Source organism: Pieris napi, chromosome 23 (assembly GCF_905475465.1).
Source record: "Pieris napi chromosome 23, ilPieNapi1.2, whole genome shotgun sequence".
In the NCBI taxonomy this organism is placed as follows: domain Eukaryota; kingdom Metazoa; phylum Arthropoda; class Insecta; order Lepidoptera; family Pieridae; genus Pieris; species Pieris napi.
This window is the reverse complement of record NC_062256.1, coordinates 1,439,170-1,449,972: the sequence shown is the minus strand read 5'-3', so window position 1 is coordinate 1,449,972 and position 10,803 is coordinate 1,439,170. Positions and strand designations below refer to the sequence as shown.

The window sequence follows — 10,803 nt, the reverse complement described above, 5'->3', positions numbered from 1 at the left end:
AACCCATATGGATTATATTTATTGACATATTAAATTAAATATAAAATAAGTTTAATTAAATAAGCATCTCGGTGAAGGTCGTTGTATAGCGGGATCTTATACTATAACAGTATTAAGAAATTAAAAAAAGGGTGCGTGTACTTATGTACGCGCGTACATGTAAGTTATACTTCTTTGGCATTATTAAAAATAGTTTTTGATTGCATGCAAATAATTAATTACAATTAAATAATCAAAGACTGGAAAAGGAGTCATTACAGTCAATAAAGTTCAGTTTACATTTGAAAAATTAAATAAATAAAGATTTATTATTATTCTCTTACATTAAGTGTAACATAAATTCTATTATTATTCGAAAGTTGTTTTTAAATTATGTCCAATGCCGTAGCATCTTCCGTGGGCAACTTCATTCTGTTAATTTTGTGTCACGGTGCGCGCGCATCGTAAAATTTCACTCTCATCAATTTTTCATAACGCGCCTAAGGAAGTATAACTTCAAAAATAATAAACCATTGGTGCTACAACCATTTAGGTCTGGGTCTCAGATTTCTGTATGTTTCGTGTATCATTTGTTTTTCTAATAGGCAAGCAGGATGACCTTTCTGAACATGGTGCACCTACAAATATTAGATCCACCCTCCTCCATTTGGAGTTTATTAGGCAAGTACGTCTAAATTTAAATTTAGACGTAAGTTTTGAGGTCTAAATAATTCCAATTTTAAATACAGCATAGGGTCAAAAAAAAAATATATCCAAGAAATTCTATTAAGTTATTTTGATTGGAAATAAGAATAAAAATATTTTTTGGAACACAGAAATTACTCATTTTGCGAATTTCTTATTTGCCAGCCCTTTTGAAGTAAATAGAAAATATTTGTTTTATAAAAACTTAGGTAGTTTAAGCTATGCAAAGTCTGTTGTTTCTGCTTTAACTAAAGTACTTATCTGTGTCTTAAGCATAATGTTCAATGAGAAGAAAAGGCAATAAAAGAATGGTTTCATTTTTATTATGTAAAGGATAACAAGACATACTATTATTTATATTTAATTATTTACATTCAATCAAGTTTGCTTAAATATTTACAAATATAACTAATATTTACATGTTTTCTTAATTACTTCAATACATTTATTTACTCAGAGTCAATGTTTTATAGTATTATAGAACCATAGTGATACCATAGATTATAGAGATTTTTTCTTTAAAAGTATATGATATTGCGATAGAAATGAAATCCTAAATAGTTCAATGGAGTATTAAGAAAACAAAAGAAAGTTTAAGATATTAACCAGGTTCAGGTAAGAATAAACTGAAAGAACATTGATACAATTTCAAGTAATTGAAAATGAGACATAGAAGTTAGAATGTCTCGATGTGTTTCAAGTAAAATTTGTCTTTAAAAAGTTTGTATATGCTTTAAAAAATCAATATATTGCATAATATTGAAACAAAAAAGCAGATGTTTTAAAGAACAGTTCCTTGAAAATGTTCGAGAAGGTATACTTTAAATTGATTTACTGACAGTTGTGAAGATAGTTCTATAAAATGTGTCAAAATCTATTGTTTGCGATCCTTTGACCGACAAAATACTTTGCGAAAAATAAACTCACAACAGTAATATAAAAATTGTATGGTAATCACATTTCGTATGCTTTCACCAAATGCTTTCCTTTGCTTTAAAACGTATGGTAACCCTAAAAGTTAAAAATTGCTTCAATATTTACTAACTAATCTGATGGTGGTTGCCATGTAACAGCTTTCATTTTTCTATTAATCTCTGATAATATGAGCTGACATCTTGCAATTTGAGCAGGTCTTAACTGCGGCGTAGGGTCCCTTGTACGTTCAGATTGTTGAGGCACACGCTTTGTAGCCCTACGTAAAGCTCTGCGACGTCTGGCCCTTGCCGTAGCTGGAATGTTTAAGGTAAGTTAATAAATATAGTATAATACTATAAATTATAACTATTCAAGCCTGTGTGTATGCAAATAACACTATTAACATATAAATTCTTGATGCAAATATATCAGCAATTACTACATTGTTAAAAACATGTTGCAAAACTCACACTCACCAGATTCAGTTTTGTCCTTCTTATAATCATCATCATCAAGAGATCTTTTCTTTGGAGACTGAAATGTAAAAGTAATTAATCAATTACTGTATCTATTGTGATATATTAATGATTAAAGGATCAAATATACTAGAATCTTAAATATAATAATAGCTATAAAATTTTGCATTAAGGCTATTTTTGTAAAATTTACTGTTTCATCATTTGATTACATAGTACAATAAAAACAACTACTACCCTCCACTATTAAATATACAAACTTGATACGTTGACTTGATTCTGATTTTTGTATTGTATGTAGCTCACTTTTTAACCTCTTCACAACTGCTATGAAAATCAATTTTTTGTCTACTACAAATTATTGTAGAACATTCTTTTATAGTCATTTGCCATGACTCTTCCAAGCATAAATACACTTTGCAACTCATTTGAGCCATGAATAATGATACATATCTTCATCAGTTTAATAAAGATTTTTTTCTTTAAACAATTAAGGTTTGGCAGGAAACATCCTACATTTTAAGTTAATACAGTTCTTGAACACTTGATAATATATAGCATTATATAACACTTTCTATATCATATAAATTTACCTTTCTTTTTTGCTTTTGATAATCCTGCGCATCATAATACTGTGGCTGGGTCCTTTTTACCCTACCAGTACGCCTTCTTATATCGTCAACTGGCGGGAGCGTATCCGCTCCACGGCGTGATGCAAAGAATGTGTGGCCACATTTGCAAGATTTTGATGCAACAGCTACCTGAAGTATGTTGTACAGTTGTGTGACAAAACTGTTCTTCGGGTTAGGTGACCTTAGTAAACTATTTATTAGATGTAAGAAGATAAGTACCTGCATTTCACATTTGGGACAGCTCTTTGCTATCATCTTATTTTTACCCATTGTTGTTCCTGCATATTCTCAGTGCCACAGCATTTTAGAAAATTCGCGCGAATTATAATTTTAAAAAAATGTAGGCAGCTAACTAGATTGCGAAGTTAATCCATACATTTATATACCTATAATATTTATTGTGTAAATATTGAATAACATACATTCATAAGTTATAATTAATTAAAATAACAACAACCGCAGTCCGCAACTCAAGGCTAAAACGCATGACACTTGACAGAACGGGCTTGTTAAATGTTTATTGCTATGTGTGACAGCAGACCAGGGATAACTGACAACTCAAAACAACATTACAACAGGGGGCTTAGTCAAGACGCCAGTAATATATGTACAAAGTCTTAAACTAAATTTGTCGACACGAATAGTCATTTTCATACAAATGTGAGTTCACTGATGACTGTCACGCTATTGAAAATTTTTGTATCTAAAAAGATATATAATAGTTTTGTCTATGGTGAATTGAACAATAATTTTCAGAGTCTGTGTGATGTTTAAATTCCGGAACCGGAAAAGTACGAGTTAAATTATTAACATTTAAATTTATTCACTTCAAAAATAAATAAAGCTTTTGTAATAATTAAGCAAAAACTGATAATTATAAGTAGTTATTAATTTATGTGTGCAGATGAGTAATACAATTGTAAAAAAATACAGTGGTGTAATAAAATACACCTTCATTAAAGATGACTGAACAATCATCAACCATAGAAACAAATGTATTAGAAACAAAAGACACAACAGTTAAATTAGATATGCCACCACCATCCACAACCATAGTGCTAAAAAGGTTTTACTAACATTAAAATAATTTTATTTTAATTTGGTGTTCACCATAGAAAATACCTTTTCATTTAGACTAAATTAATTTAAAAATATACATAATATTTATACATTTTTCTTTTTTTCATATTGTGATAATGCTGATACCGAATCTAAAACAGTTAAACTATTGAATCGGTATACAGAAAAAAATAACTCAAATACAGTTAATGCATGAGCATGTCTTATAATTAAATGTAGGGACCGATTTTTTATTTCTATTAGGTTGACTGAATATGACTGGCCTTATAAAGCTAATAGCACCAATCTAATTCCCAGATTAAGAACAAAATTTTATTGTACCGCATGTGAAAAGTCATATAAGGCTCAAGCTAAATTAAAATATCACATTCGTTCAAAACATTTTAATTTAAAGACAAAAACAACAAACATAGATAAGAAAAATATAAATGATGTTTGGTTTGAGAAAGTTGTAAATACAGATTTTGTAGCAGAAATCAAGAAAGCATCATTTACCAAGCTCATTATAAGAAGATCTGAATCCAGGGAACTGATCACAGATATAAAAGATATTGTTGATGTATCAGAACAATATCCAACAAAATGTTTTGATGTCAAAGCTGAATGCAATGAATGTCACCAAATTATTTGTAAGAAGGATTTCAAAAAGCATTTTAAATTAAAGCATAGTGGGAGTAAATTAAAGATAAAAATTAAGTAATTGTATTATAATGATGTTTTATGGCTGTGAATCATGATATTCTTTTCTCTAATATATGTAATAAACAATTCAGTATAACTGAAAAATTTGTTTTAATTGTAATTTTATCAAAAGTACATAATATATACACACAGTATAGTTACACAGTGAAAAAGGTCATGTATATTATATATGACCTTTTTCACTGTGTAACCAAACTTCTTCAAAACAGCTCGACCAATTTTTATATGTTTTTTGTGTATATTCAGTAGATCTTACTATTAGCCTGGAACTATTTTTATACTCCTAAGTTATAAGGGTGGCCCTCCCAATAATTAATTGGGAGGGCCACCCTTATATTAAATTCGTTTTATTGAAGATTTTTTGTGCCAATTAGTCGTAAAAATAATAATATAAAACAAATACCGAACTATTAACTGAACATAGGTTAATTAAATGTTCAATTATTAAGTGACTTTTTTTAAATGTGTTACGCCTCTTATATACAAATTCTATATAAGAAATTGACGTGTTGAAAGAAAAAGAAAACTATAGTATTTTCGTGAACTTCATGATATTATTTAACGAATCATGAATAATGAAATATGCACCGTTTTGTTCTATAATTTGTATTGGTTCTTATACTTAGGCGAAATACTCTAGTAAGTAATCAATTTTTATAAACTTTTCTTGATGCCAATTTCTTATCACCCAGGAAGTTTGTAATGGTAATCAATAAAGAGGTAATTACTTGGTGCCAAGGCCGGAATATATGGCACATGCATTAAAACTTCTCAACCAAGCTCTTGGAATTCCTTGATGGAAAACAACATCTCTTTATAATTTACTACTAACTTAGAATTGAATGGACGAAAAAAAGACAGCAAAATATATGTTTTAGATTAAAACAAGCATAAATCTGTAAATGTTTGATGATTAATCGACACTTTACTAGATCGATCACTACAGCCATCTACCGAGTACCGAGTACCGAAAACTGTGTATTTATTTTCATCAATTCATCACCCTTACCCTTATCGTATTCCTGTCTCTTTCATTTTTTTAAGTCTATAGCCAAATTGTTGACGTATATTTAGGCGCCAATTTTTTAATCAAGAAATGAAGTTTGAAACGTGTTGGTATTTTAGGTGGATTGTAACGAAAATGTTAGGCATGACATATTATTGAATTTCTTTCTGCCAGCAATAATTACACTAATATCATTTTAAAATACATCTATATCTTATGTTTACCCGACTTAATAATAATCTTATAATTATGAATCGATATTTTTCGTGCAATGAAGATGATACCGATTGACTGTTACATATATATGTATGTATGTTGACCTTATAATTTTTCCCAAGAAAAATAAACGAAATTTCTATTACATATGTGGCTCGGAAGTTGGAAGTCGGGCGTTGCATAATTTAAACCAATGAGTGACGGTAATAGGCTAACGTGGTTCGAAGTTTATTGTTTTGACATTGAATTTTTATTGCGCTCTATTCCACTTTAGTTTATGAAACGATAAAAATGAAAAAAATATTGTCGCTACTATGTAAGTTATAAAATAAAACTTTTAAATCTGATGATACTAGCAGTCTGTCTCGGCTGGACATTTATCTTTTAAAATATTTTAGAATCAAAGTACTTATGCTAAAGTTACATGAATTATATTACATTATAATGGTCAAATATTTATTTATCTGTCCTTAAAATTTATAAGGACAACAATTTACAGCCATACAAAAATACCAATTTCTCTTTATAGTATTCGTAAGCTACAAGATGTTTTATGTTATGTGTGTTATAGAATATTAGATAAGACTTATTTATTACTGAAATATAATTCAGTATAATTTCAGGCTTAATGATATTAGTGTCAATAAATTGTTCTCAAAACAAACAAAACATAGACGAATTTATCGATGATGTGCTGGCGTCAAGAAAGTTCGCTACACTGGCTGATATTATAGCTGAAAAAACAATAGTCAAATTATGGAATATGAAAAGAAATAGTTTTTTTAGTACAAATAGTAAAAATCAAGGAGACGAAAGAATTCGTCGTCATAGCCATGCTGTTGACGAAAATTCATTGCGAAATATATCGTTAAAATATAGACAATTAATCAGTCAATTAAATGGAGAAAATATTGTGATCAAAGCAAGTTCCAAAGAATTCAAATATAAAAGCAATGAAGTTAATACAACGCTCGGAGAAAAAGATAACGCCACGAATTCGAATAGTTCTAAATTTGAATCGCCAAAATCTGAAGAAAAAATATTTAAACAAGAGTTGACAACTGACATTACCACGTTTGGATTGTCAAAAACAAAACAGAATGAAAATATACAAAATGAGATTGATTTTTTTAATATGAATAAACAAAGAGATCTAAATAGAAAAAATACCGGAAGAAAAGATGGTAACAAAATATTCGTATTTCAAGCGTCTTCTGATTACGATGAGTATCATGAGAAGGTAGATAAAATTTTAAACATCGATCCTAATTAAAAAAATATGCCAGATATTAGTTCTTATTGAACCTGTCTTTGACAGATCAAATTATACCTAAATGCGTACGTAAGTTCGTTCGCTCAAGACATTTTGTGTCTATATTTAAAACCCTAAGTAGAAAAATCGAACTATTGCTGCTTAGGGGTTTAAACATAAACCATTAATAATAATGATCTACCTGCGCTACAAGCCTGCATACGTTTTGGCAATAGATAAATTGATCAACGGGGCTTGGAAACCTGACCTTAAGCTTACAAATCCGCGGGTAACCACTGACCAATATCAAAAACAATTAAAGTTACTTTAATTTTCCAATACATACGCATTTTAATACTACGCTAATAAAACACAAATGCCTTACCTTAACATACGTATAGCTATTTTTTATTTGAAATATATATTACATATATATGTATACCCTGTTATATTTGAAAATATATCTAAAAGAAAAGAAGTAAATATTTAATAAGCGCCTGTGTACTTGAACCCCACGGCCCAAGAGTCTCTACTCCAAAGGAAACAAAATCGAAGTTGTAGGAAAGACTCTTATATTTGAGCCGTTTATTATTTTCTGCCGGCCTGCGGCCGCCCCAGCTTTTTTGCTTGTCCGAAGGAGAGGAGACGGGCAAGCGTGTCCACAAAAGTAGCATCCCATACTAAAGCCCGTCCCATTTTCCAAGGGATCAACGACATTGTTTCTTGCGATGCCTGTTGGCTCCAAAATTGCTGGAAAATTGACGGAGGCAAGAGAACGGCGTATAATGTCGTTGATGTCGTTGCGTGCGGCATGGCTAGAAAAACAATCTGCACTCTTAATCTACACGAAGAGCTACACTTGTTATCTTGCGTACTCCTAATCCGCCAAAGCGAATAGGAAGCGATGCTTGATTCCGCGAAGGTGTTTCAAAACGAACATTTAAAATAGATTCCAAAGAACTTTTTAAAAGATTATCCAAATCACTTAAAAAAACTGAATGACTCAATAAAGGGCTACAGAGAAGTACATAAGTTTATGTATTCTTCAAAAGCTTCTTTGAAAATTGGTGCCCCTAATTAAAGTGAAACTTTTTCAAACTTTTTCGTCTGTGTGTCGCATGTCGCGTGACGGTCAGCCGCGGAGTAGGGATAAAGTGAAAGGCGCTCGTCATAGCCGCTAAGGCTAATATGGCTGCGCCTATAGTTCGCAGCAGCTGACGGTGTAGTGTATAGACTATTTATTAAATATGTGTATATAATCTAAATAATTGTTAAGAATTATGTATGTCGTACTCTCTAAGACACAGAGTTCAATAAAAATATTAGTTGGAGACTTAGTTTACTTTTATTATTTCTCATTATCATTCCAATATTCCAAGTATAAAATTAAGATTGATAAAGCGATTTTTATACCCTTAATGGAATATTATTCCCAAATTTGTTAGTTAATTTATTAATTATCTATTAAAAAAAGAAAGATTAATAAACGTTATAATATGTATTTATTATCTGCGTCAACTATCAATTCCCGCTTCAATTCATAAACTTGAAATTCGCAATTTGCATGTAAAGTTGGTACTTATTTTATATCAGTCTTCTATGCATAGTACCCTCGAATTTACAATCTAATGTAATAGATAAGTTCGAATTGTTCGAATGGTAAGCATATGAGATTTTAAAAGTTGCAGAAGTTACAATAGTCTAATCTTTTGTACTTATTTTTATAATGATACCAGCTTTGCGACGACCAAAAGTTTTAACATCAAATAATAATTTCCCGATAAAGTTTATGATACTAACATTAAAGAATGGTAAAAAGTTAGTCGTCTCGTCGGATTCCTTCCATAGTATAATGAACATAGAACACAAGTATAACTGTATGGTATGCAAAACAGAATTTGATTTCGACGATGAACATAAAGCAAACCACAAGAAACTAGAAACTCACAAGCAAAAATTAACTTTATATCCGCATAAGGAAGATTTTGAAGAAAATTTGATACGTCAGGTCAGTCCAATCAAATCTAGCTCTATTATCATTGTCACATTTAGCTCAGCAGCTCATCTCAGCTCATGAAAATAAGATTTTAATAAGTAATTAATTTATTTCAGTATAGATAAAAAAGAGGTATACAATATAAACTTCGCCAAGCCAATTGTACTTTAATTGATTTTTATTTCTTAACTAAATAAAGTAGAACCAAGCCATAACAGAATAGATTTTTGTATTGTCCTTACATTAACAAGTCTATAAAGCCTGGTTTGTTGTAGTGTTGTTATGTGTTTATATTTCAGCTGGATACTGAGACATGTTACTGCACAATATGTGGTGTTTCTTTGTCAACACATTCACTGATGAGGCACCTGTCAGCTGGAGTTCACAAGATGGAACTAATAAAAGCAAAGAACAGAGCATATACCTACAAACCTTTAGAATAAGAGCGAATCGATTTGATTTTTATGTTAAAATTTTGTAATGCACATACAGTAACAAAAAAATTACAACTGTAAATAATAAATCTTCTTTCATTAATTTCTGATGTATATCTGATGTAATTGTTCAAAATTGAAGAATAGTGTCACGTGAAAAGTTATTTCAATATGATAAAAATAATGGATTTAACATACAAAACACTAATTCTTATCAGTATGTTAAGCTTTATACTGTTTTTTAAAGTTATAGTATTCAATACTTAAGTTATATTTATATATCTTAGAAGTTAGAACTTATAAGGTGTTAAATAAAGTACTATATCATGTCAAATTTACAATTAATTATCAATATACTATATGCTATGGCTTGTGTGAACTAATGTAGCCTTTACAAAGTATGGACATACCATATAACTGTGACAGTGCATAATGTTTACCTATGTATATGTCAGTGTTAATGTATCAATTTTTCTAATAACAAATGATAAACATCCCCAAGTGGTCTCCCTTTTTATTTACTATATAATAGTTTAAACTCAAGCAGGTTTAATGAATAGAGCGAACTAGTAAAAAAAAACTAACCTTTTATTAATTAGGTATACAGAAAAAATACAAAATTGAGATTAGAGAATGTAATGTTTTAAGTTAAAAAGTATTAAGAAACAAAGCCATTATCACTTAATTAACTAACTACTGAAATACTCAAACGATTTTGAATATAAAATAAAATCAAACAAGTATAAGGTATGACATCTTTATTTCCGTTTCCTATGACTTCTAGTCTTTCTCTTTAACTTTTTCTTTGTGTTTGTTAGTTTTGCGATTTTCCTTTTATGCAGCCATACTGGGTATTGGCCGTTTTGATCTTTCAATGTTTTAGTGCTATAAACACGCTTTTCACCTTTCTCGTCTGCAACCTCAACTTTCTCTTCATCAGAACTCATTTCTACGTCCTCTTCCGGAGGTTCTGCTGCTGCCTGCTTCTTTTGGGCTTCTTTCTTTAGTGCACCTGCATCTAGAAATATTACTTGATCGGATTCCATAACCTCTGCAGGGTTAATTTTTTCTTCTTCTTTTAGACCGAGCATTTTCTTTAATCTTGCTAACTCTTTAACTGCATAACGTTCGCGTTTAATTGCTCGACATTTACGCTTCCACCTACTACGTAGAGATTTCGCCATTGTATTAAAATGTTTTTATTTGGATTTTGTAAAATAACACATTCTCTGTCAACACCACGTTTTAGAAGAACTTTTCTGTCAAGGAAAATGTACAGACTGTTGTTGTGACTGTCAATAATCATGGTTTTGAACTGTCCAATGTTTATGACAAATTACAGTGTCACGAATCACGATTGAAATCTTTATTTTTTACTCTTTAGTCTCTGCCTCTTGCAATTTTGCATTG

At 30.2% G+C, this 10,803-nt stretch overlaps 2 protein-coding genes and 1 long non-coding RNA gene across 4 annotated transcripts; 1 reads left to right on the top strand and 2 right to left on the bottom strand.

Moving 5' to 3' along the window:
* Positions 1 to 1,716: 1,716 nt before the first annotated feature.
* LOC125061596 (UPF0547 protein C16orf87 homolog) lies at positions 1,717 to 3,184 on the bottom strand. 2 transcript variants are annotated; one of them, XM_047667090.1, is made up of 4 exons: positions 2,927 to 3,184; positions 2,669 to 2,836; positions 2,070 to 2,133; positions 1,717 to 1,913 (listed from the first exon to the last, which is right to left on the bottom strand). In XM_047667090.1, the coding sequence occupies exons 1-4, from the start codon at positions 2,975 to 2,977 to the stop codon at positions 1,729 to 1,731; spliced, it is 468 nt and encodes a 155-aa protein (XP_047523046.1). In that variant the 5' UTR covers positions 2,978 to 3,184; the 3' UTR covers positions 1,717 to 1,728. The 2 variants fall into 2 exon arrangements, with proteins under 2 accessions (XP_047523046.1, XP_047523047.1); XM_047667091.1 differs by having other exon boundaries at positions 2,076 to 2,133; positions 2,927 to 3,174.
* A 2,730-nt stretch (positions 3,185 to 5,914) lies between these two features.
* LOC125061565 lies at positions 5,915 to 6,998 on the top strand. The gene is made up of 2 exons (XR_007119058.1): positions 5,915 to 6,027; positions 6,335 to 6,998. It is a non-coding gene; the product is annotated as an uncharacterized LOC125061565 (long non-coding RNA).
* A 3,138-nt stretch (positions 6,999 to 10,136) lies between these two features.
* On the bottom strand, positions 10,137 to 10,666 carry LOC125061168 (protein LLP homolog). Its single transcript, XM_047666403.1, has one exon. The coding sequence runs from the start codon at positions 10,575 to 10,577 to the stop codon at positions 10,152 to 10,154; it is 426 nt and encodes a 141-aa protein (XP_047522359.1). The 5' UTR covers positions 10,578 to 10,666; the 3' UTR covers positions 10,137 to 10,151.
* Between the last annotated feature and the right edge of the window lie 137 nt (positions 10,667 to 10,803).

What these genes read in the sequence shown, in the direction of transcription:
- LOC125061596 (XM_047667090.1), bottom strand. Translation starts at nt 2,977, where the DNA reads ATGGGTAAAAATAAGATGATAGCAAAGAGCTGTCCCAAATGTGAAATG. An exon ending in GTCCCAAATGTGAAATGCAG is followed by an intron (nt 2,837 to 2,926) that starts GTACTTATCTTC and finishes AACATACTTCAG; the next exon opens with GTAGCTGTTGCATCAAAATC. An exon ending in ATCAAAAGCAAAAAAGAAAG is followed by an intron (nt 2,134 to 2,668) that starts GTAAATTTATAT and finishes TTTACATTTCAG; the next exon opens with TCTCCAAAGAAAAGATCTCT.
- LOC125061168 (XM_047666403.1), bottom strand. Translation starts at nt 10,577, where the DNA reads ATGGCGAAATCTCTACGTAGTAGGTGGAAGCGTAAATGTCGAGCAATT.